The 26,621-nt window shown below is 38.7% G+C and overlaps 1 protein-coding gene across 18 annotated transcripts in view; it reads right to left on the minus strand.

The window, feature by feature from the left end:
• Positions 1-15,749: 15,749 nt before the first annotated feature.
• The window catches only part of SORBS2 (sorbin and SH3 domain containing 2), a 190,662-nt gene continuing 179,790 nt past the window's right edge, over positions 15,750-26,621 (minus strand). For 14 of the 18 annotated variants that reach the window (XM_052779878.1, XM_052779875.1, XM_052779874.1 and 11 more), the window contains 3 exons: positions 21,681-21,730; positions 18,549-18,655; positions 15,750-17,761 (listed from right to left, as the gene is read on the minus strand). In XM_052779878.1, coding sequence (XP_052635838.1) covers positions 17,700-17,761; positions 18,549-18,655; positions 21,681-21,730 — 219 coding nt within the window. In that variant the 3' untranslated portion in view covers positions 15,750-17,699. Of the gene's footprint in view, positions 17,762-18,548; positions 18,656-21,680; positions 21,731-25,329; positions 25,438-26,621 lie in introns of all 18 variants that reach the window. The other 4 variants (XM_052779871.1, XM_052779873.1, XM_052779876.1 and 1 more) reach the window with 2 other exon arrangements.

Raw genomic sequence — 26,621 nt, forward strand, 5'->3', positions numbered from 1 at the left:
TAGGTTTTTGTATTTGCGTTCTTGTCCAGAATATTTCAAAGACCTTCTCTATCATTAGAGTATATTTCACACCCTGATTGGAATAAAATAAATAGTACTAACTCTTTCACGGTGAACTACCAGAAAACATATCTGTATCACAAAGAGCTTGCAGTGTAACAGCTGTTGTGAGCTTGTGGGGGCACAGCTTATATTAGGGGTGTTGTGAAGGACAATAGGCACATTTAAAGAAATAATGCAAGGCAGGTGTTTAGGTCAGGGGTATCTTAATCTTGGTAGCTCAAATATTTTGTATGTTTTGAAGTTGAGGGGAAAAAAAATCCTCTCACTGCCTGTGAGTAGTGTATATACTCTGATATGTTCTGACATGTTTTGAGGTTGATTCAATATATGCCTTCAATATATTGATGCTCTATGCGGTTCATCCTGCCAGATTACATTGTGTGTCCAAGGTCAGAATTTATCACTAAGTAGTACTTCAGTTTCTTACCTTTTCTCTTCCTCCCTGATACCAGTTTTGAGCGAAAACACTCTCATGTTTGGTACCTTTTTTACCCCTCTTTTTTTCTATTGAATCCCATAATGTCTTTTGATTTGCAGCTGGGAATGCATAGCGTATTAGATGTATTCATTTAAAGAGTTCCTTCATGTGCAATTTGCGTTTTCTTTTTCATTCAGTAATGGCAATTTCAAATAGTGTATCCTTCAGTGCACTTCAGTAGAAAAGGATTCAGAGATATAAGAATTTCTGTATCAGGTCGAACCCATGATCAGGCTCTGAGTTTCCAGTGTCAAAAATTATACTTGTATAATAACTTGTTCACTTGAGAAGTTTCTTCCAAATTCCTGTTAGTAAGTTATTGATTTATATCTTAATACATAGGCTTGCTTTTTTTTTTTTTTTTTAAGAAATCCTAGGGATTGCTTAAGTGTCTGTAAAGGTTGTTCACGTCTCTTTACTATTACTGACATCTGCTCATATGTCCCTTCTAATCTTGTTAGATGCATGTAGGGGGACAGCAGGCTTGACATTTTTCTAGGCAGGTGATTGCTCTTATTTTCAGTGGAAGTTGTGTGGCTATATGAGACTGAGCTCTGGATCAAAGATTTTTTTTTTTCTGCCTGGTTTACTGGAAGGGTGACTTGCTCTCCAAGGTGCTGTTGCTCTGGACAGCAATTGCTAGATCCTGTTTTATTGATGTATCATGGGTTGAGCTTTAAGTCTATAATTCTCAAAAAAAAAAAAAAATTTTGAAAGACAATGTTGAATTGATACTTGTGACATAGCTGTTTCCTAGTTTCTTTTCAGTGACTACTTTTAAGAAAGTCCTTCACCCATTTACAGAATATGTACATTTTTTGTTTTACTTCCCTAAAGCACTTCGTTTTTTCATACTAGACCAAAATGACGAGCTAAGCTGGACTGAAGCTAGAGCCTTTTATCCACTTAATAAAGGTATATTCCCATTAGTGAAGTAAAGGCTATTTTCTTTTCTTCTGTCTGGTTTTAAGGCATCATACATATAAGAATACTGTCCTGGGACAGGCTTTGCTAGGCATACTGAGCAGCTTCTAAATAAGCAACCTTGAAATTAAGGATTCATTGTAATGAAACAATATGAAACTGAGTAAGGTGAGTCTTCTAAGATAATGATAGTACAGATTACATACCCATATAGCTTTCTCTGCTCATCATTTCAGCTTTCGTAATAGTTCTAGCTATGAAAATGGAATTTTGTAAATATGTAGCAGTGTGACGTTTTGTTTTCTTTTTTTCTTGTGCTGTTGAAGCTTCCATATAAGAAAACAATTACTTTTAATAGATTTTCTTGGTTTATTGTACTGTAAGATCATTGGTTTTACAACTTTTTGTACCTGCAAATATACATCCTCTGAATTTAATGGCTGTGCTATGAATTTATGTATAAAGTAGCCTCCTCAGAACTGTAATATAGTCTCTTTGTTTGTAGTATTACTAACCATCATGTTTGAAGCAGGCTCTTGCTCTCTAGATTGGTATTTCATTTGATTTTTGTGCCAAATGTTATCTTTCTACCTAATGCAATCAGAAAGAGTACAACCACCTTTTTTTTTGTTTGTTTGTTTTTGTTTTGTTTTACTGAACCAGGGCCCAGAGGGAAGCTGTGTCAACTTTCTTCATATCACTCAAGTTTTGAGGTTTGGGGAGGTGGGGGCACAAATTAGGCATCAGAGTAGTAGCATGATGCACAAATTTGTCACTGCATACCATACCACCTCACTAGCTTCGGACAAACTCCTGTGCTGGTGGCATGGCATCATTTTCCCCTGGCGTTAGTGAAAGGTACACTTCCTAACTCATGTCAGAATATTTCTGGATGTCAGTTTCCTATTTTCTCTCCCAGTATGTCCCTGCTTTGATGGAAGGAAATGTTCTTTTCCTGACAATATGGCAGACTGAGAGTTGAAAACTAAGTTACAAGTAGCAAATGTTTAAAACCAATTCGTCCTTCTGTAAACTCATGGAGTGCTCTGCTGCAGGCTGCAGAACTAGAATAAACTCTGGTAGAGGCAGAAACAAACAAACAAACAAACCACTTCAGAGTGTGCATTTTAAGCCATAAAACTCCTGTCCTGTTTCGGATCTTACTCTCTGTCATGATAAACTGTACTGGACTAGGCCACTGTTTGTGAAGTTCACACAGCAACAGCCTAGGATACTAAATGAAGCTTGAAAATCACTTGCACATGTGGAACAGCATGTACTTAAACTGCTTCTCCAGAGGTGAAAGGCCAGAGTGTTCCCTACTGCACAGCCTGTCTTCTATTTCAAAATACATGGGTATATGGGAAATCTTCTTATAATAAATGCTCTTATTTTAAAACAATTTCCCAAAGCAATAAGATATGACTGTTTTTGTACAGTTTGAAGCCTTTCCTAATTGCACAGTCAGGGAGCAGGAATGGTTAATAACTTGGATCCTGGTGAATTTTCATACCAGCTTTTGGTTAGTCTGATAAATTAGCGGTACCCTTAGTTTTTCCTGGCAAAGGAGAAATCCTCTTTCCTTTTCCTAGCTGGTATGACAAACAGCTCTGGTATTCTTCTCATGCACCTGGCAGAGAGAGGAGGAGTGGGGCTCTGGTACTGTACCCCTCTCCCAGGCGTTAGACATTTCCAGGGTGGGAGTACATGGGAGGTGGAGAAGGACGTTCCTAGAACTGCTCCCCACCTACCCCAGCTTTGTAGTTGTTTCAAAACAGTGATTTGGGTCAACAGTCCTCTCATTTTAAACTTTGTTATGTGAAAACGATAGCTCTGGTACTTTTCCCTGCTGTTTGGGTTCTGAGTAGCAAACTGCAGCTGATAAGCATCTTAAATTTTCTGTCTGCAGGCTCAGGAAGCCAGGAATGTTCTGTTTTTTGTTTTTTTTGTTTTTTTTTTTTTTTTTCCTTTTTAATCTTTCAAGAGTGATAAATTTGTTCTGAGAATACTGCAGAAACTGAAGACTTGAACCTTCTCACCTTCTCCAAGAAGCTTCCTACTTAGTAAGTGGGGAGTAGGTCTTAGAGCCTTTTAAAGCCTATGTTAAGGATCTGATCTCAATTAACAAGCACATAAGTGGAAAGTAAATTTTTTACTGAAATGGTATATTTCAGAACTGTTTCATAAACTTCTAATTAAGTTGGAAGTAGAAATTGAAATCTATTTTTAAACGAACTTGTTTAATTACAGATGTGCTTGTTTTCATTTGAGTTTTCATCTTATCTGGAATTTGTGTACTGATTTTCTTGTTTTCCTTTTAATTTTCAAAAAATGTAAAGGAGGAGTTGGGCATATATAAAATAATGACTGATGTTTCAAAAAATCTAACGAGCATAATGAATGGAATGAGCTGCTTAAGTAACATTAAGGTATTGAAGGTACTGTTCACCTTCATTTTGAAAACTCATGTCTGTAACTTGTTTGCAAACTGACATATGCATGTATTGACTTTCCATCTGTGTTGCTAAGATTGTGATTAGTGCATTGGTTACATGAAGTGTTGCTTCTGTCATAGTATTTCTACTGTGCCTTTGCCTATTTTACAGGGGTTAGATATTATTGTGACTAGGGAAGAAATTTGTTGTCCTTTATTGGTTTCTTTGTGAGCCTGATGTAATGACAGCTCATGTTTTAATTGTGGTTCCTAGCCAAAAACTAAGTTGCAAAGCACTTCTCAAATTTTGTGCTTAATTGCTGTACTTCTCAAATTTCATGCTTAATTACTTTTATGAGAGTTGAAGGTTTTCCGAGAGGATGTGTTTTCCTGTTGTGTATGGAAAAGGGTTTGCCCTTCTGTTCTGACAGCCTGTATAAGTTCTGATGGAGAATGTTAAAGCTGACTGTGAGGAAGTTTTTTTTCTTTTCAGCTCGTTCACTCATCAGTAGTTCTGCTCCCTTTAATAGCTACAGTCAAACGTCACCTCCAAATTTGGCAAGCTGATGCCTTATTTGGTTTAAAGTTAAAGCCCGTTTTTGGCACTGGAAACTGAATAAGCTCATTCCAAAAGAGTAAAGTTGGAATGAAGTTAGCAAGGCTCTGTGCCAGCAGGTAAGTCCAGTATGCTTCATAAATTAGCACGCTGACACTTACATAATATTTTAAACAATATAATTTTAAATAATATAAAAATTTAAACAATATGTTTAACAATATATCTGTTAAACAACTCTCTGAAGTGCTTGCCGTTCAACATTACCTGAACAAATAATGCATAGAAATTGTAATTTATGAAATCTCTTTCATAATACATATTATAGAGCAGCATTCAGGAAATGGTGGAAATACTTCATTAGGTGTGTAATGACATGTATCTACAAGAACCATTAACATAACTCTTCAGACACTCAGCATTGCCTCTAATAAAAGCAAAGTCTCATTTTGTATTTCTACAATAATTAGTCCTATTTCTTGATTTAATCTGTGATTGTATGCATTTAGCTATTGCTTAATCCTTTTTTACTACATGGAAACTTTAACCTCCTTGTCTTTTCCGGAGAAAAGCTTATCATATTTATTAAAGGAATGGTGAAGAGATCAAGTGGGATCAAGAGACTTATCTCATGTTCTTTCCAAACCATAGGGGTAAAATGTGAACATTACCACTAGATTATTACCAATAGCTGGTGATGATTCTTACAAATGAGCTTTTCTCTGGCAGTGGCTACAAACAGGCATGAATGTGTGTTCTGACAGCTTATTGCCCCATATACCACTAACAAGCAGATGTCGCTGCCTTGCCTGTGGGCCCTGGTAGAAGCAGGAGTGCTTTTTGGTGGCTGTATTACTGTTTGTCTGAGACACTTTGCAGTACTTGGGGTAGTTTCTCCACCCTGGACATCTTGGGAAGGCAGAGACTGTAGAGCATCAACTATCGTTGTGCTTTTCCTGGGTGCGAGGGCTGAAAATGGGAGGGGTGGCTGTGGCTGTGTCTGTGTAGGCCAAAATAAATGTATGAGTGCTTTTGGTATGCCAGTAGTAGCTAACCATACATCTTTTCTTGTGCTGGGTTACATGATACGAATCAAGTATTGGCAATGCACAGAAGAGAAGAGGCTGTCCGGCCATCCTCCTGGAGGATGTAAGGTGATGAGGATTAGGGAAACGGGCAGTGGAAGTGGTGGAGGTAACATCAGTTCTTCTGAGGGGATATGTTAACTTGTAATTCAGAAAATAACAGTAATTTTAGATCCTTAGAAGCTGTTGGCTGACTGTGTGTCAGATGTGACCCAGTTAGCTTCTGCTGTGTACATCTTGCTTAGACATTGATTGCATCCTTTCTTTTTGGACATGCGTTTTGTCATTGCTATCCAAGTCTCAGTTATGGGATGTGAATTACTGTGTCCACACTATTCAGAGACTAAAACTGGTACAGAATGCTGTGGTATGTCCCTGCTATGTTAGTTTATAGGAAAATATGCTGTAATTGTAAAAGTGTGATTTTTAATATGGAGTGACTACAAGCCCTGCAGAATTAGCTGCCTTCTACTCCTTAACTAATCAAGATAAAAGGTAAATTACAGGAAAAGGAATGTTTGTGTGGAGATTACCTATACTGCTACTGGAGAAGGAGGTGATTTTATTCAGTAGCACTTGACGTGACAAAAATTTCAGAGAATTTTGCTAAGTTCAAGACTTTAAGACAAACCCATAGTATCATTTGTGTGACTAGAGAAACCTGTCAGGCAGAGGTAGTAGCAGTGCTACTTTAGGAAAAACTGCTTTTTGAAGAGATTAACATTTCTTCTAGCCTTTACCAGATGATAAGAGAAAGGTTACTCTTCTTGGAGTGGTAAAACTGTCAGCTTAAGATCCTGTGTGTAGTGTAAGTATGTCTCTCCCCATGGAAACACTTGTGTGTGTGTGTATGTTTTCTCCCTTCTAGTTTATTTTTGTCAGTGAAAGTTTATATCTGGAAAAAGATCTGAACTGAAGTGTCAAGAAAAGAACAGTGATTTCTTGGTAAAGAAGAAAACACTCATGTTTGTATGGTTGTGATTTGTACTTTATTCCTGGTCTAAGCTTTAGCCTTCCTCTAGATGATCTTTAAAGCAGATTTTTTTTTTTTCTTTTCCTGTCTATAATTTTAGAATTGTTATCCTACTTTTGACTTATTGAGAATGCCTTCCATTGTAAATAACAGATAATAAAAGTCTGGGGATGCTACTGCTATCTACAAAGTACCTTTATGGAAGACAGAATAAGGTAGGAGGCAAAGCTGCCCATCCTGTCTGGGGCTTCTTCTGAAGTTTGTCTCAGTTTTCATTCTAAGCAGTTCTTTTTAGTCTATACCTTCATCCTCAGCTGTAAAATAGTGCTCTTTGATAGGGCTCTTCAGATTTAGCAGAACAGAGCAAAGTGCTTATACACAACTGTACTCCCACAGCATGAATGCCATTGAGAGTGTGTGCCTGGTGTTTCCCTTGGGCTTGCTGCGGGTTTTTGGAGGCATGTAGGCAATAGGAGACCGTAAGGACTTGGAGTGTGGTCCATGGTGGCTTATTCTGTATCACTGAAGTTGCCAGGTTTTTATGTCAACTGCTGTCTCTGTGTTTGTGCGCATTTCTGTGTGTGAGAGAAAGATACCTTTAGTAATAGCTATTTACAATTGTTTTTATTAGTCTACTGACCCAAAACCTCTATCTGGGAAGCTTAGAAGGAATAATAATAAAAAAAGTTTATTCTGTCTTAAACCTGAAAGAATACATGGATTTTTCTAAGTACAGAGTAGTCCAGGGTTTCTCCAAAGCATGTGTCAAATTTTTAGATCAATACCTTGATCTAGTTTGTCGTCTCCCAAGAGATGAGACTTCATACACAAACAAATGATGAGATCACATGTAAGGCCACAATCGTCGTCTTGTGTTCTATAAAGTACTGTATTCAATATCTATTTTTCTTTAACCTTGAGGCTTGGGTTTAGCATTTTAACAGCAGTTGCTATGGAAGAGTTAGCCATGTTTATTGGGTCATTACAAACGGCAACAGCTGAAAGACAAATATGGTATTCTGTTTTAAGTATAAGGTGGGCTCGGAGCCAGAGATCAGCAGCTTCAGAATGTAGCTAGCCACAAAGCTGGATCCTAGGGTCCTGACGCACACTGTAGTTACTCGGGCGTAACACTTAAATTTAGCTTACACTTTAAGTATTTTCCTTGTTACAATTTTGATTTCTTTCTGCTTGTTAGGAGGACACTGTCAGCTTGTTCATGGCCATGAATTAGTTTCTTAACAGCAAAAGAAAACACTGAATGGAAGTATATAATTATGCATTTCACATCTTTTTGCTTGCTTTTGTTTAGTAAATGTAGGAGTAAGTGCACAGGTTTAAGAAAACATTTGCAAAAGTTGGCTGTATTGTGAGAAAGTATACAACTGCAGCAGGGACAAAACCAGCAGAAACATAACTAGGACAAACTTCTCAGTTTTATTGACGTGTAATTACTCAGTCTGAAATGGTCAATGTGAAAACTGGCAGATATGCATATACACAAACAGACTTAAAGCTGGTATTCATACATCCACTATTGCTATACTCCAGCATGTGGGGAGTTATTATAATTCATACCATAGTTGGGAACTTTTGCTCTTGAAGTTTTCTAGTACCATAGAAATCCAGGCCAGAATTTGAGTGTAATCCCTCCACAGCTTTTCAAAGGATAATCCTCTGTCTACAATATGAAGACGGGTAAATCGTGGTATATACAGCTAGTGCTTTGAAATGTGAGTAAACCTCTCCCAACAAAAATCTCTCTGGAAATAAAGATCTGGAAACTGTCTTGCTTACAATCCTTACCCCCCCCACCCCCAGCCACACCAAAAAAACTGAAAACAAAAAAACATTCAGAAACACAAAAAGAGTCTCCCTGAAGCTTGAGTTTTTCTTTTGCCTGTCCATTGCACTTTGGCAATTTCTATTTCGCACTTGCCAGAGCTTAAAAGTAACTTGCCAAAGTCTCTTCAGGTGAGGGAATGTCAGGATGTTTAAACTTGGGACTCTAACCAACACCGTAGTTATGTGCTGTGGGAGCTGTTAGCCAGCATCCATTTTATGGCCTGATGCAGGAGACCTCTTCCGTCTTTGGAAGTTCTGGATTTTCAGTAATGATGACCAAAATGCCACAGGTAATGCTTTTGGTAGACCTCTCATAACGTTACGGCAAGAGCCAGAGCGCAAGACCTTGAATGGGATAAAACAGAATTGCAGTGTTTTTCAGTTGTGAAATGTTTCATACTTCCATGGCTAGCTGCCTTTCCTTCAACAGTCCTCTCGCCTCTGGGGCTGACAGAAGAGAAGAGCAGTAGAACAGGAGGGAAAAGCAGGACAGTTGCCCTTCAGGGTGGGCAGTAAGAGGCCCATGGAGCCTGGAGAATTTCAGAAATGGCTCGACTTCTGCCGAGCTTGCCGTAGCAGTTTCTATCTTCCCCTGCTGATACTGCTCTTTGCTCTTCCTAGCCTGGTCTGACTCTAACAGTTGCCTTTTGTAAGGCTTTCCTGGGGAGGTGTCATTTGTGGAAGCACAGGGTGTGTGTGGTGAAGGAAGGAGGTTGGCAGGGCTGGCTCCATGAAATAGGCCAATGTTTCCAGGGCCTGAAACAGCTCTCCCTGGTCTTGTCTGCCTCTGATGTCCCAACTGGATTGCTCTTTCTCCACCAGTAATCACCCTGCCTCTCTGGTTTTGTTTTTGGGTTTTACTGGGGGGTTGGTTTGGGGTTTTTTGGGGTGGTGGGGAGGTGGAAGACTAACTTAACCTATATTTCTGAAACATCTGCTGTTTCTGTATCTGAGGTACAGGATGTGCCTGTGAATATGTGTCTATAAGTGACACAATTTATTTTAATCTAGTGTTTTTTTTCCCCCCTGTATTAAGGCAATGGTTAAGACCTTAAAGGACCAAGGACCTCTTAGCATGAGTGTTGTACAAATAAGCTGCAGAAGGCTGATTCCTGTCTCAAAGCCTGTACTGTTTATGACCATGCAATGACATAGACAAACAAAGGAAGAGTGTGTTGCAAGAAATGGAGAGAGTTTGGATAGTAAACAGTAGTTTCAGGATGCTACCATTTATCAGTGATGTGTGCTACTGAAATGTTACTTTTCTGTAGCAGATTAAAACCCAGAAGTTTTGTAATTAACACTGTGATGATCAGAAATTATTATCTGAGACTGATGTAGGTTTGGGCCAGTTTCTTTCTCTGACCACTCTTCTTTAGAGCTCCTTAAATGGTAGGTACAAAAATTTTGTACCCCTCTATAGCAGTCTGCTTGCTTCAGCACATAGGTATGGATTGGTGGCTAGCAGAGGGGTTTTTTTGTGTGTCCTAGGTGTTTCCCTGTGGTTTTGATTGCATATGGCTTTCATACTTTCTGCTTCAGATTGTGTGTAGTGCTGCTTTGTGCCTTGTACCTCAGAGCTGGCTGCAGGAGCAGATGAAGTGAATCTATAAATAGTTCCTAGAACTCTTCCATGGCATATAAGTTTTGCCCTCTACTACCTCAGATGTACTGGACACATTCATTTGTTCTCTTTATGGTTTAAGGAGGGAGGGGTTGATTCTCACCTGTTCAAATATTTCCAGTTACATGTGAAAAAAACCCTTATCTATAACAGATGAATCTGTGGTAGTGTAAGAAAAGCCTTTAGTGGGTCTTAAGCCAGCCAGTATTTGTACATGTTTCACATTACAGTTTGGAGCGTTGACCCAGGGAAGCATGAGTTGGGTCATTGCATGCTTGGAGTTTATCTAGCAAATCACAGCGACAGAAGCAGCATGATGACCCACTTAGAACGACATGTTCAGTCTCTTTGGTGTTCCCCGTCTGCAGTGCTGGTTTCAGTTGTATGCTTAACTCTGTGTCAAGAAAAAAAACCCCTTGATGCAAATGACTGAAGGTTTGATTATTATTTTAACGTGACAGTCCATTTCCTTGGTTCTGAAGTGGCACTTGTAGAAAGTCTTGAAATAAAATGGAAGCATTTTATTTTAATGTAAGACAGCCAAAAAAGTCATAAAGGATCAGATCCTTTAAGATATTTAAATAGCCAACTACTGTTCAAATCAGTTGGACCTAGAACTAGGCACCCAAAGTGGACCCACGTGAATACAGGACCCTCTCTTGCAAAGGGGAACAGTGGCTTGTGACAGAGAAGTGTGTATCCTCCTTTTTGGAGGGAAGTATTAAGAGTCAGTTTGTGTAACTCTCTGGTAATTCTTCACTGGTAGAATAAATAATTACATTATTCTTGGGGTATTTTTTAAAGTGGTTTACTGATTTCTCAATGGATGGAAAATGTAGGAGGATTACTTTGCTATGCATGTATGTGGGTGATGAAATAATGGCTTCCAAGTTTGTGTTGGCAGCAAGAAACATAAATTTTTGAGGTGTGAGTATCTGTACTGAGGATAAGCCTAGCAACGCATTTCTGGTTGTCAGTCAACATTCCCCCTTTGCCCCCCCCCCCCGGTGTCACTTGTGATGTAATGCCATTCTGCTGAAGCGGAACCCTCTGTGGACCTGATCTGTAATTAGATGTGACATCGCTGTACAAAGGCTGCTCAAAAAATTGCTACAAGGTAGTTATTATAGGCATTGGAGCTATTTTATACTAAGAATGCTTTCTACTTTCTGGTAATATTAAGTAGTCTGTTAACACAGAACTTTGCTCCTTCTCTATGACTCTGGAAACAGAAGTTAAATACTAGAAGGCATAATTTTGTAATGCTTTATATATGGGATTCACATGGATGCAAATGAAACGGGAAGTGGGAATTTTGGGTGCAAGTGCACAGTGTAACCAACCAGCAGGATTATGCTAAAAATTGTACCTGCAGGATTGTTCAGGCTCTTCCCTGGCTTCGTAACTGCATATTAGCCTAGAAACTTCTGTTATTCTTTTTATGTTTCAGAGGTGACACAAAATACATGAATGAGAGCCTATATGTCACCAGTATCACTTTCTTTGGCCTAAATAGTATCTGACTCAGGTAGTGCAAGCAGGAATTCATTCATTCTTTTGTTTCCTTTTCAGTGGATCTCTGTCATATTCTGCACAGGTGTATGTAAAAATATTTTTAATTTTCAAAGGAATGTAACTTCACTATATTGATGAGAATAACAGAATCTATTGGGCAACTTTTAGTTGGGACTTAGGAACTTAACTATCTGGCCAGAGCGGGGAGGATAAAAGTAAAATGGCGTTTTTTGCATCCAGTCAAATAAATAACATGATGTTGGTTACCTGTAGAGTTGCAGAAGAAAGTCTTATTAAATTCATCTTCCCTGCATACTGTGTATGGACGAGGTACCAATTTCTACATGTTGGTCTGGCAAGTTCCCTGCTCTATAAAGTGGGTGGATTCAGGTCTTGGTCTGATTGATATTTGTTGGATTAACAAAGGGTTCTGCTGTGTAAACATGTTTAAAAATTGAATTATTGGCCCTTTCAATATGCTTTTGCAACTTTGGAGCCACATACGGTTTGACTTTAAGCTAACTTGCCAGTTAGGTACTAGAGAAGGGAAGTATCTGCTGTGCTGTGTAGTGGGAGCAGTTAAAGAAGTGGTTTCTGGTCTCTGCCTGCACTCATACTTTTCAATATAATAAAACCAACCCAAACTGGACATTCAGTTGCTTCAGTGCTTCTCTTTTGTGCAGTTTTTTTTTCAAGCTAACATAGAAACTGTATTACCAATACTGTGGGACCTGTTGACTTCAATGGAGCTTGCTGTTAACAGGAGCAAAGGCTGGGTTCCACCATGTAACTATAAATGCTGTAAGGGAATATACTTAGCAATGACCTAAGGTCCTTCGAGAGCTGCTGACTTCATGTTTCTAGCTTCCCATTGGCTCATGCATTGCTTTTTCAAATGCACAGGAAGCACCTCGTGCTCCTGTCGGGGTTCTGTACATCAGCATTGAAAAGCAACTAGTGAATACCAGGCATCGCAGAATGACAACATGCTTTGTTTTGGCACGGGTGACAATATTAAACCTGCTAGGGTGACCCTTCGCTTAGTTTTGGATATAGAACATTACCCTGAACTGCTCATACCTCGGTCTCCTTGGCTTGCTGGTGTCTTATGGGCTTTCTTGTTTTAAGAGGCCTTTGCCTCAACAGCAAATGCACGGCTTGCTGCAGGGTAGGCACTGGAATCTACTGGTTTTTAGGGACGCTCTGGTTATGTTACCTATTATCTGTAATGTAGCACAACTATGCAACAAACTTGATTTCATGTGGACTGACACAGACTTTTCTTAGTCTGCTAACACAGCTGCCATGTCATAGCATTAAAAGAAAATTGTAATAGAAATCAAGATGCAGGGAAATTAGTTTCATACATGGTTTTCTAGAAGAGTCTGTCAATATCTGAGGCTTTTAATTGATTTGTCCTGGTCTCCTCCCAGATATTAAACTGGGTGGCCTCTAATTCCCCAGGTCTCTTTTCCTCTGGCCATAAAGACAAAGCACCACCTAGTCCTGTGGGGTCTCCTTCATGGATTTATAGGGGTGTATACAAGGAAGCTCAAAAAAAATCCTTCAGTCTGTGGCTTAAATAGCGTAGGCAGGATTTCAGCAAACTTAGCAGATTTGAATATATTTGGTTTACCTGGATATAACTTCAACACTTCTCTACTTTTTGACTAAAACATTAACACTACAGTTTTTCCTGAAGTGTCAATGACTTGTTATTCTTACTACAATGGCCTATCTCATCCCTTTGTTCATTCCCTCTGCAATTAGCAAAGAGGATGCCATTTCACCCCTTAGGTACTCACACCATTAACCATCCAGAATTTCTTTATATTAGTGAGACTACATCAAGTAGTTGGTGTTAGGAGCCTAGCTTTTATAGAAGACGACTATTAAAGCACAGTACTTTCTAATTCTTGCAGTTCTTACAGGTATATGGCACAAAGCAGTGCTTCAGTGATGTCCCAGATCCCACACTGGGTCACCCAGCAAATGGAAAGGACAAACCACACATTCGATGATTGTATCTTCCAGTATTTGGTTATAGGGCTGTAAGGAGAGATGCACGTAGTGGGTTTAAGCTACCTTAGCATAGGAAGCGCACATTTACCTCAGTGATAATAGTACTGACTAAATTAGGCCTTGTCCAAATTGAAAGCATTCCCAGCACCAACAGTGTTTGTGCTGACAAAGGAGTTAGTTTATCATCTGCTGGAGTTTTAACAGCAGTCCCTGGTCTTAACCTTCCTGTAGACAAAGTTAACATTTTAAGCTACATACTCATGTATTTATTTAGAGGTGTCAGTGTTTTTGCATTTTCCAGCCCAGCTATTGTAAAGACAAAACTGAGCATGAATCAGACTTGAGGAAATCGATAATTCTTGTGCAAATGCAGGTTGTTGTGCTGCATTTTTCAGTGGTAGAAGTACGGCACATGCAGCATTTGGGAGAAGGCAGCCCAGCAATGGCAGCCAGTGTGGCTTGGAGCAGAAGGACCAAAGAGCTAGTCTGAGGTACCAGCAGTAACCAGTGAAAAAAAACAAACCAGAAACCACCAAGCTGTTGCTTGTTTGCTTTGCTTCTTGTTGCAGGTTTTGTTTTTCTTTGAACAGTTGTTCCCTGCCAGACAGAGACATTAGTATGGGGTAATTCAGTTTTGCAGGCAGAGTCTCAAGTGTAGGATGCTCCCCAAAAATCTGTTTTCATAGAATGGTTTGGGTTGGAAGGGACCTTAAAGATCATCTACTTCCAACCCGCCTGCCATGGGCAGGGACACCTTCCACTAGACCAGGTTGCTCAAAGCCCCATCCAACCTGGCCTGGAACACTTCCAGGGATGGGGCATCCACAACTTCTCTGGGCAACCTGTTCCAGTGCCTCACCACCCTCACAGTAAAAGGATTTTTTTTCTTAATATCCAATCTAAATCTATCCTCTTTCAGTTTAAAACTGTTACCGCTTGTCCCATCACTACATGCCCTTGTAAAGTCCCTCCCCAGCTTTCCTGTAGTCCCCCTTTAGGTACTGGAAGGTTGCTATAAGGTCTCCCCAGAGCCTTCTCTTCTTCAGGCTGAACAACCCTAGCTCTCTCAGCCTGTCTTCACAGGAGAGGTGCTCCAGCCCTCTCATCATCTTTGTGGCCCTCCTCTGGACTTGCTCCAACAGGTCCATGTCCTCCTTACCTTGGGGGCCCCAGAGCTGAACACAGTACTCCAGATGGGGTCTCACGACAGTGGAGTAGAGGGGCACAATCACCTCACTCAACCTGCTGGTCATGCTTCTTTTGATGCAGCCCAGGATGCGATTGGCTTTCCGGGCTACAAGCACACATTGCTGGCTCATGTTCAGTTTTTCATCCACTAATACCCCCAAGTCCTTCTCCTCGGGGCTGCTCTCAATCCACTCATCACCCAGCCTGTATCCATGTTTGGGATTGCCCTGACCCATGTGTGGGACCTTGCACTTGGCCTTGTTGAACTTCATCAGGTTGGCACAGGCCCACCTCTCAAGCCTGTCAAGGTCCCTCTGGATGGCATCCCTTCCCTCCAGCATGTCGACTGCACCACACAGCTTGCTGTTGTCAGCACGCTTGCCGAGGATGCACTCAACCACACTGTCCATGTCGCTGACAGACAGCGCCGGTCCCAGTACTGACCCCTGAGGAACACCACTCGTCACTGGTCTCCACTCGGACATTGTGCCATTGACCGCAACTCTTTCTTTGAGTGTGACCATCCAGCCAATTCCTTATCCACAGAGTGGTCCACCTGTCAAATCCATGTCTCTCCAATTTAGAGACAAGGAAGTCTGCTAGAGATAGGAATAACCTATTTTCCTTAAATCTTGCTTCTATGCTCTCACTTTACAGAGGAGTTCTTGTTTTGCTTTTGTTGAAGGATTAGGGTGTGGGAACTTTTGCCAGGTATAAAGGGTTTACCATTTTTACCTTTGTGCTGCTGGAGTGAAGGGTGGCTCTGGTAACAGAAAAATTATCTCAGATTAGCACAGTCAATGCAGGAAGTCCGTAATATTGCTCTTGCAGTCAAGTGTTTTAGGGATGACACTGATGTGGAACAACTGATTGCTGTGTGGGCAATGCTAGTTGCCCATCTATATAACCAGTGTATGCTTGGTGGTAGAAAAAAAATCTCTGTACAAGGCAAAACTATTTGCATATAAGCTTGAAGAGTTAAGTGCTTTGCAACACTTAAGTAATACATTATGAGTATTTTGAGAAATAATGGGGGAAACAGTTGTGTACTCCAAGCAAAATTTATTAGAAGTCTATTCAAGAAGAAAAACCACAGAGACCTTTTGCTTGTAGGAATTCAAAGTCAGTTACCTGAAAGCCAGGTATGAAAAACCTGTATTTTTCTAAAATCAGATACAGAGTAGAAACAGTACTTTTTAAATATCACAGGCAACAGATATTTAAGTCTTCAATCATAAATGGCATCAAAGATAGGTATTAATCTCACAGCAAAGCTGCATGCAGATCTAGTTTAAAATTGAAAGCCTTTGAATATAAAGCTTTTGCCATGAAATCTGCAATAATAAAGGTATGCTGCACAAAGATGTTTCTTTACCTTTGTCTTAATGACATTTCTCAGTAATAAAGACATATGTACATTTAGATTTGGCTGGTAAACCATATTTTAATTAATAAAATTTTGCATAAAATGCTATCTTACAGAATTGCACTATCCAGATGTGCTTATGGTAAATAGAGCAAGAAAAGAAAAATGCAGTGAAGTGTTCTGTGTGTGAAGAGGGCAAAGATCAAATAAGGAACTTAATTTTTTTTAAATCAACAACCAAATGGCTCTGTACAAAAAAGCAAACATATGTACAAAATGCTACAGAGACTACATACATTTTGATAATTTCAATCCTTTACCCATGAGAAATGCAGTAGAAGCTTTTGCCATCTATAAGGTGCTGAAGAAACCAAATCTGAATTTTTATTTTTATAAAGCCATAGTCATTATCATCCTGTGCCTTAATTTCATTTGCTATTTATGCTTACCTTTGCTTATGGAAAATGTATGTTTTCAAATACTTGTTTCATTCAGGAAAAAAAGAAAAACCCACCTCTAAAATGTATCAGTTTTAATACTTGTGACTTTTTTTCTGTACTAAATTCCTAAAAAGAATGTGTAACTCAGGTTTCGTTAACATACATATATATATATAGTGAAGTAAATCAGTACATGATACTTTTGTGAATATTTTTCAGGTGGCTATGTTAGGAAAAAAAAAAACCAAACCAACAACCCTTTGCACTAACACTGTTTACTTCCTGCTTCTTAAAATTCCTGATATGTAAAAACACTAACCTCTCAAATTTCATGTTGCTTACTATTACAACATTTTGATTACAATCATTTAATGTCAGACATCAGTAGCAGGTTATTATTGTCTATGCTTGTATCATTGTCTGTCTCTTCATTAAATCCTCTTTCCCGAGGTTTTATACCTCGTGCATTTCTTGCCTTTTAACAGAAAACACTACAGCTTTATTAGGGAAAAAAGAAAAAAAGGTTTAGCCAATACCATTGCACCTGTTCAGAACACTTGCAGTTCTTCCATTTTTCACTACGCTTGCTGGAGATTTTACAATCACTGTGCATATGTTACAACATACAAGTGCAGGCAAAAAATTTATATTATAATTTGTCATACATTGTAAACCAGTACAATAGGCAAACCTGTGATACGGCAAAGTGAAAGCAACAAATGCTGCCGAGCTAATAAGAATGTGGAAACTCAAAAATTTTTTTAAAATATAGTAAACAGCAACTTCCCCCTGTATTACACGCATGCTGAAAAAATCCCATCAGACTTCATGATAGTACCACAAATGTCCAAACCAAGAACAGTTTCCCACCCTCCCATGGCAATTCATCTGTGTACCTGTCATCAGGCTTTTCCTATTGTGTTTCAAATGAAAAGACTTTAAAGCAGGGAGTATTTAAATGTTGAAATGATTCCTCTTGTTTCAGAAAAGCTTAGTTATTCACACTGTGGTCGTTGCTGTAATACTGCTGGAACGGTTTGGCGGGTGGGATGGGATGAGGATGAACTAGATGGCCTCTATCTGAGACTGCAAGCAAGAAAACAGAAGGCCAGCGTAGCATGTTTTCTAGCAGCTTTATGCAGATGTGTTGCAGAGATGCAGCATAAATAAGTAGAAAAAAAAAAATTCACAGCCTCTTGACATAGTTTCCAGGGAAAGTACCAAAGAATTTGGTTCTTCTCGAGGTTCCTGAAATTAGAAGCAATAGATGAAAGATGGGTATAACAACAGGAAATCACTATGTAAGCATGGCCTTTAAATTTTTATGTTTACTATTGCACAAACAGAAATATCTACAGTTCTTTATAATATAACTTCAAGAAGTTATTTTGAATTTCATTTGTGAGTTTTAACCAATTATAACTGCAGGAAGGAAAAAGCAAATAAAGATGCATATTTGATTAAATTGTTAGGCCTGATTAAAAGCTGTGCTAAAGTTTTGACTTGGTACATAGAAATCATTTAATTTCAACAACATCAAGTCTATTTAAATAATTTGAATTTTTGAAATGCTGAGGACTAGTTAGGTGATTAAGTTAGCCACCGTGTGCATGAGGGTTTATGGAATGATTAAGCCTAGTTACGGAATCTCTGTTTGTTCAGCAATACTTGGTTCTCACAAGTAGTCAATTCTGTAGATGTATTCATGTGATTAAGTTTTACATTACCTGGTCTTTATGAAGAGAGCCTTAATACATTGTCCATTTTGTGTCATGTGAGAATGACAACAGTGCTGTACAACAAACTGGAGGCACATGTCAATTTGTGTCCATCAATTCCAAAAGATACAAGTGTAAAATCGCCCACTAATTTCAGTGGATTTTGGTTGGGATTTCTCCTGATAAAGCCAGGTTCAGGTTTATTACACTGAATACCACAAATTATTTTGTCTAAAATGCACCAAGCAAAGAGGGCAGCAAAGGTCAGGAAAAAAAAAACCAAACTAAAATGAAAAAGCAACCAAATTAAAACATACCCACAAACCATCCATCATCACATTTTTCCATCACATCAATGACATCTCCCTCTTTGAGCTCCAATTCATCTTCATTCCTAGGAGTATAGTTATATAGAGCCTGAAACCTTAAATAGGACAAATGATGCATTTTAAAAAGAAGTAAGAGTTCTTTGCACCTTTGCTGAAGTAAAGGAGCTGGTTTAAACATTAACTAGTAAGTAACACTTCTTGCAAATATAGGGGAAAAGGGTTTATTTTGCCTGGTGGACTTCAGGGCTAGGTACTTATTATAGTAAATAAACAAAACTGTATCGGAAAGGTAACTCATCAGACACTAAAGGCTGTGGGGACTCAAGGCAAGCCTGATGGCTCCTCAACCAGTTGCTTTGAACACAGAATTCTAGTATTTTTGTTTTAGCATTATTTTATAGTTGAGTCACCAAAACGGAGGACTTCTAGAGGGGAGTCTGCAGATGCGCTAGCCCCTTAACCTGCTGTGATCAGTACCTAAAACTGGCTCTGCCTTTAAGCTCCGGAAAGCTGAACCTAGTGTTCGCATTCTCTGCCCCAGCAGAGCAAAGTGCCGCACAGCATTCGCGAGGTGCCAGGCGTCCTTCCGCAGTCGGGGTGCCCAGGGCTCTCCTGGCTCACACGCGCTGCCGCTGTGACGGGGGGACCTCCCTGGGCTCCGCAGTAGCAACTGCTGAGGACAGGCTTGGCACTATAGGAGCTCTGCATGTAAAAGAGGTGCCTTCCTCTGTGGGGAAGGTAGAGAGTAATTGCTATTTGGAAACATACAGCTGTAACCCCTTCCCTGGTTAAAACTGATTATATATATATATATATATAAATATCTCTGAGAGTGAGGGAGAGGCTTGAATTGAATCAGGGGACATAAGGATGGAAACTCAAAACAGTATTCAGACACTGACTTGTACCTCCACCCCGGCCAGGGGCTGCAGATTGAAGGATGTAAGGTGGATAAATGGAAAGAGGTATGAGATTACTAAATCTATTACCTTTCATTCCTTGTCAGCTTTTAATTGAGTTTCTTGGAATTGAAAGAATGGCAATAAACTCTTAATAGGGGGAACTGAAGGTGCTTGGGCTGACAGCCCATGGGAAGATTGCTGCAAAAGCCCGTGAGTTCTGCAGAATCAGAATCTGCCTTTTTTCTAACCATCTGTGCCCCAGCTATGACCAACCACATGTAAGATGCAGGGTACAACTGCAGAAATGGTACAAAGGAAATAGTTTTAATTTCAAAATATCAAAACAAAACATAATCATGTCCTTTTTTCCCTCTTAACAACAGTTCACTGGCTTTAAAACCTTAATGCCATTACACTTCCTCCAATAAAAACAAAGTAACTCCCCCTTTGGTGTGTTGGTACTGAATATTTCCATTAGCTCTGTATCATTCAGGCAAAGTTTCCATGGCTTAAATGGGATGTTTATTTCAGTAAAAAAATCCTGCTTCTGAAAGTCCCCTTTGAAAATCCTTTATACAGACTGGTGCTAGGCTTAGTGTAACGATGGTCACCTTGAATAAGCTACACTTATTTTTCACATCGCTGGTTTGGAGAACAAAAAAAAAAAGACACTGTTCCAAGAAAAAAAAAAAGATTTTAACTTAATTTCTTGTGATTGGCAGTTATCTCCCCAAATCTGAAAAGTCTAATTTTATATTTTAATCACACTAACAAAATGGAACGGGACTGGTTATTTAAGCAATTACCCCTCATAATTTGTGTAGCAGGAGAAAGAACAATCTGTGCAAAAAATTAAATGGCAATAGCATTTTCTGTCATGCTTATCATTATTCCAGGAAAACAGAGCTAGGATGATATTCCAAAACTGATTAAATGCAGCTTCCAAAGCTACAAGAGTTGCAGATGTAATGTGTCATGCATAAGATTCAAGCCAATTACTTTACTCAAATACAGTAACAAGAACTTCCCAATTAGCACACTTCATACTTTAGAAATCTAACCTTAGTCATTTCTAGAGAGTCCATTTTAATAACTTCTTTGTAGTAATTTCATTCTTTCTTTGCTAATCTAAGAATTTCTTAAATATGAAAACTCCACTACCATTTATAACACTAACAGAATACATATTCAAGACAAAGAATGGTTGGTTGGCAATTTAAACAGATTTCTATTTTTAATTTTAGGAATAAGTGAATTTAGTCATGAACTATTTGAACTATATTGAACAACAGTAATTAGATGATTATTGCTTACAAAACAGAGTTAGGTGCTTCAGTATGCTCAACAAAACCAACAGGAGCTTGTGGTTTTACTGAGATTGAAACCCAAATGTCCAATTTTCATTATATATTATCTGTGGTATAGTTATTTGGTGACTTTTTGCCCCTCTCTCCTCTCTTGCCATTTCTTCAAGTGACTAAGGTAAACTTTTAAACATTTTTAGATGCAAAGCCTGAGTTATGTTTAGGAGAATTCATCTGTTACGGCATACTCCACTGATGCTAGAGGAAGAATGGCTACTGGTTTCAATGATCACTGAAGCAGGACCTGAATGGAAGACTTGGGGGGGGATCAAAACAATCTTGCAATCTTGCACAAATAGCTTTGTGTTTTATTCCAAGTGCTTACATTGTTTGTAAAAATAAGATTTGAGATCTAGGTTCTCCAGTTTTCAGAAAGGCTTTCTTGTATCTAATTTTTAAATAGCACATGTAAATTACACCAAAAAGTGTGAGCCTGTGTTCCTATAATCAACATTATCAAGTTGGTTTTTTTCTCTCTATTCACATCCAGAACTGTTTCTGAATAATTTGTGTCAAGTCAGTAAAGCAGATGAGTTGAATTAATGTTAAATCTTTAACTGGCATTCTGCTGAGATGTAAAAATGGAGAGAATAAAAAAAGTCAAACTTTATTTTTACAAAATTATTATCCCTTTTAAGTATAAATGATGGAGAACTAAGTTGGTGTGTCTGTCTGAATCTGATGTAAATTAAACAAGGCTTTGCCCTCTGGGACTGTCTTGGATATCTTCCTACATCATGTGGTTATCTGTAAATTTCTGAAGTCTCTTCATAATTGTACTTGGCAGCTTAACAAATTATTTGATGATTGCTTAAATGTTAGGTTTTGGTTTAGTAGACGAGAAGTATACTTACGGTTCCCCCCCACTGTGTATGTTTTCATGAGCAAGCACAGGGCGCTGTGGCTGAAATGAAATGATTTGAAATGTAATAAAGATTTATAGTTGAAGGTCCAAATAGCTGGATAGGGGCATGATACATAGTTGCTTGAGAGTTCATATTCTACCTTGTGTAAAACAACACTCCCTCCTGCCCCCCCCCCCCAACTCACAATAAATTCTTAAGAGACATGGCAAGCAACAGAATCTTGGCAAGTTTAAAGATCTGATTTTTGGAGGACATAAGAAAAACTAAAACAAAACTGTGAACTTTATCAACAGTCCATTCTATTTATAGTATAGTAGAAAGTTGGAATAGAACCCTTCTGCCTCTTCACTGTGAAAGAGAAATAGCATTAGAAAAATCAGATGCAACTGATGAACATTATGCATTCCTTGGGTGAAGTATATTTTTAGATAAGCAGAAATAAAATCTCCTATACTTAATGGCAGAATTTAGAATATTCATAGACAAACAACATACCAATTCAATTTACATTACACACACAGAGTACTAACTTGGCAGGCATAACATGCTATGCTCTTAATTAATTCTGTTTCATCTCAAGGGGGAGCACAAAGCCATGCAGGCTGTTGGGAGGTAAAGAGCAGAAAGAATTTTTGAAAGAAAGCATGTAATTATGTGAAAATAACAATTAACACTTTTACTTCAGAGGAAAAAGTAGTTTGTATTTCCAGTGCAAAGCTTTATGAAAGCAACTACTCTCCTTCTTAATGGAGCATTACCCACCACTAATAATCCAACAAATCTGGACGCAATGGAAGTGAAAAATATTAACCTCCTACAGAAACTATATCTTTATTAGAAAGACATTGACTTAAACCGATTAGAATCTGGCTGGGGCCAGAAACAGTGCAGGAGCAGCTGCTCGGGAGAGCTCTTGATGTGAGCAGTGATCATATTCTCTGTTGACTGAGGATGCCCTACGGTCATGCTGTAGAGACCGACAGTCTGATACAAGTCTGGAAACCATATCTGTTTTGGGAGTGTGGATATCAAACGCAGTTCATAGCACTTTCTTTCATGAATTGAGTAAACTGCAACCTGATCTTGAAGCCATGGGATTTGTCTTATTGCTCCATGGTTCTCTTTTTTCTCAGGTTTGACTATTTCAGTTCATATTGCTTCAGTTTACTGTTGAAGATGATGCGGTCTTCCATGGGAGAAGGCTGTGGTAAATAACCTACAGCCTGATGATATCAATTGAATGTAAAATGCACTATGTTTTCCCCCCTCCTCCCCCATAACATCTCCAGATGAAATTGAAGTAGTTAGATTTCTTTTCATCATGTTTATATGTGTACATGTAGAGAATATTGTGAACATTCTCCACTTCATTTTTACAGTCTGTCAAGTATAATTTTAAAAAGGTGACTAAAGATGCAGGCAGGTAGATTACAGGAATTTTATTAGTATTAATGACAGCTAGGTGGGAAAGAGGTTTTCAAAGTAAAAAAAATTTCTTTTATACTCTTTGACTCTCTTCTCTCCCTCATTTAACTCTCCTCTGCCAGTGTACAAGAAAGATGGATAATTTTTACTGAAGAATCCAATAATAAAGACTGCAAATCAGACAGTTCTCAGTAAACCCCCTTCAACAGTTGGCTTGTCAAGTAAGAAGAGAATATTCCACTGGGCAGATTGCTTGGTATTTGGATTGGAATCTGACCTTACTCTCTGCTAATCTTTCATCAGGTCCGTAACTGAGCTGAATGCCAAAGATAGTCAGAGATGCAAGAGAACTCAACCGAGGTTAAGGATTTTTCTTGCAAACAGTAAAACTCAATGTCCTAAACAATACTACAAATGATTTAATTCTTTGAACATATACCAAGCCAGGAAGAAATTAGATAGGTCAGTATTATCTTCTTTTTCTGCATATGCTTCCATGCTTTAAAATGTTTTATTGCTAGTTAACTACTGTAGAAACAGATGATAGAAAATCAAGGTGAGTGAAGATTTTCAACTCTATGTTATTGCTACAGAGAAAACTTTGATGGAATTAGAATCTGGGAAAGCTAGGGTGAAGTAATCTGTGGGACCTCGGAGCTTGTTCTCTATGCAAATGCATTCGTCAATAGTACCGCAGCTGACATCAAGAAGCTTTCTCCCTGTTTTCTTTCCCTAAGCTCTCATTCCCATATACAGTGGCATTGGCTAGAATGGGGACTGTTGCAAGGTCTGGCTAATTGTGCTCAAGAGATATCATGAAATGCATCACCCTATTGGTAGGTAGCTCTTGGTGCTTGGTTTCTAGTTTCCAGCTATGGCTCAGTTCACTACACTATCATGTTTCCTGGGAAAAAATGTAAAGCCTAATCCCCCAAACATTAAAAAGTGTGGAGTCAAGTCAATGGTCCCAGTTGTACACCTGATTTTCATGCACGATAGATATGCGCTTGCATATAATAGTTCTGTATAGTCCTGAACATGCAAATTAGGTGTACAATGTGCTCTTGTAGTTTTGGAATTAAATACACAAGTACACTAAACATTGACCAATACAGTCCTCTCGATATATTGATTACATGCCATTCATTTGGGGCAACACGCAAAATTAAAATAAGGCTTAATCCCTTTTTTTATGGATCTTATTCCCAGTTGGATGTTCTTTGGGATGGTGTTGATCTGCTACTACAAGAATCCTGGCCTTCCTATGATTGAATTGTCTCTCTTCAGTAATGAAGAAAACACTGTCCCCTCATACCTGGTAGCAAACAGAGGCCTGCCAAAAAGCCAAGACTTTGAAAAGTTACACAAACCTGCATATCTTAAATTAAAATTAAAATTTTAAAAAGGGAACCACCAGGAAAGACAATAAACTAAAATCAGCAGCAACAGCATGGAAAACAGTTCATCCCGTTATCAGTTTTAAGAGCCAAATGTTAAGAAACCAATGCAAAGAATAATTTAGTCCTAAACTTAAAGTAAAACATAGCCCATAAATTCTCATTCTCATACAGTTTAGGTTGGGTTTTTTTCATAATTTAGATCACCTTTTTGAGTGAAACACATGTAAACTCTACACAATCTGACTTTCTTGCTAGGTAAAATTGTTACAGTTATGTTACTGTTATACTACAGATATGAAGGGAAAGGCTAAAGAGTATGACAGTCTGGAATAACAGTGCTTGGATAAAGAGGGACAGTGCTGAGTGAACATAATATAGCAGCAACAAAACATTTTGAAAAGAAGGGCATGGCTTCAAAAACAAGAATTCAGCCTGTATACATGCAATGAAGGATAAATTCTTGACTCTTAGAAGCTGTGATTTTAATAAACTAGAAATGCTTTGAAACTGAGGAGTAATTTAGGAAAAAACAGGCTAAATATGAAGAACTTTGATCTCTTAAATCTTGTAGCACTGGAAATACTATGCAGTACTGCAGAGATACAATACACTAATGGATTTATGAAAAAAGTTTTGGCACACGCAGACCTGTTGGCTTTACTCAGACATAGCACAGAAGCACAACAGGAAGAAAACACGGCATACTGATAGTATTGAGACACTTGGGCAAAAGCAAAATACTGAAAGACTAGACATTGAACTCCTTTTCTATGGAAATGCTGTTATTGCACACTGGGCATCCAATACCATACCCTGTGTGAATAGTTGTGACCTCTGACAGGTGAGCTGCAGGATCTCTTAGTCATCACTGGGCTACGAGGAGGTTTACCCATAACAAATATCTCTCTCTTTAAATTAGCCTAGAAAAACCACAAAAACTGAGTCAAGTAAGAGTTTAAGGATGAAGCATCATGGGATTTTTCTTGCTTCATTCATACATGCAAACTGGACATGCTTTTCTTGATAACAAAAACCAATTGTGTTACAGGTGCAAATAATGGTACTATTAGTCTATGGTATTTTCATTGTTGCCACTGTATCTTTTTTCCAAGGGTTTGCTGCTCTGGCACATGCCCTTACACATTACAGTTAAAAGATTAATCACACACAGTGTATGCAGTTGGAGTAAGAAAAGTTATTGCAATTGTACCCACTGAAGTAGCTCAGTTAATAATATAGAAAAGCTCAACAGCACATAACAGAAAAACTATTTTCGAGATGCCAATGACAAATGTTGTAATTCCTTGCTGTTAAACAGAACATAGACCTTAAATTTGCATTTAGAAAGCAAGTAAATACTTGATGGAAAGTACTTCAAGGAAAAATCCTTGTTTTGTTAATATCACTATAAATCAGCTAAATAATTGTCAGAATTCGGCTTCTAAGGGTGTGTGCGCAGCAAGTGTGAATTCTCAGGGGCAGGGGTGAGTTGGGGAGAATGTGAGAGGAGTGGAGTGCTGACACTGGAAACCTTTTCTTTGTTATTTGTGACTGTTTGCCAGTAGAATGTGACAAGACAGAAAAGCCCCCTCTTAGGAGCTGAGAGGGTGAATAATAAAAAAAAAAAAAAAAAAAAAGATATCAAGGGAGGCCAAGGAGGCAGGAAAACATCAGCATTTCTCCTTGGGAAGTGTCTTCAGAGTTCTTCCTTTGGAGGACACATCCCTCCCATCAACATGGAACAAAGTGACACTTCCCACCCATAGCTCCTTGTATTCTACTGCCCAAAGCCCTGGTCATGCTTTAGATTTGAGCCACATTCCAAATATATATATATACACATATGCATATATATGTGTGTATTTTTATATCAACAAAAATTACCAAAGTATCAGTATACAGTTTCAAGAACTCTCTGAAGAACCTCCCTTCACTTGTGATACTTGAGTCCTGGAAATGTCTCATGTTCTTTCTGCTGTTGCAGTTGAGAGCAGGCTTTAATCACGGACAACATGCACAAAGAGAAGAGGATAGGAACTGTCCTTCCTTCTCAAGTCCAGCCTGTAGACTAAGGAGCAAGAAATGATGACAGCCAAAACCTGGC

This window comes from Harpia harpyja, chromosome 2 (genome assembly GCF_026419915.1).
Source record: "Harpia harpyja isolate bHarHar1 chromosome 2, bHarHar1 primary haplotype, whole genome shotgun sequence".
NCBI lineage: Eukaryota > Metazoa > Chordata > Aves > Accipitriformes > Accipitridae > Harpia > Harpia harpyja.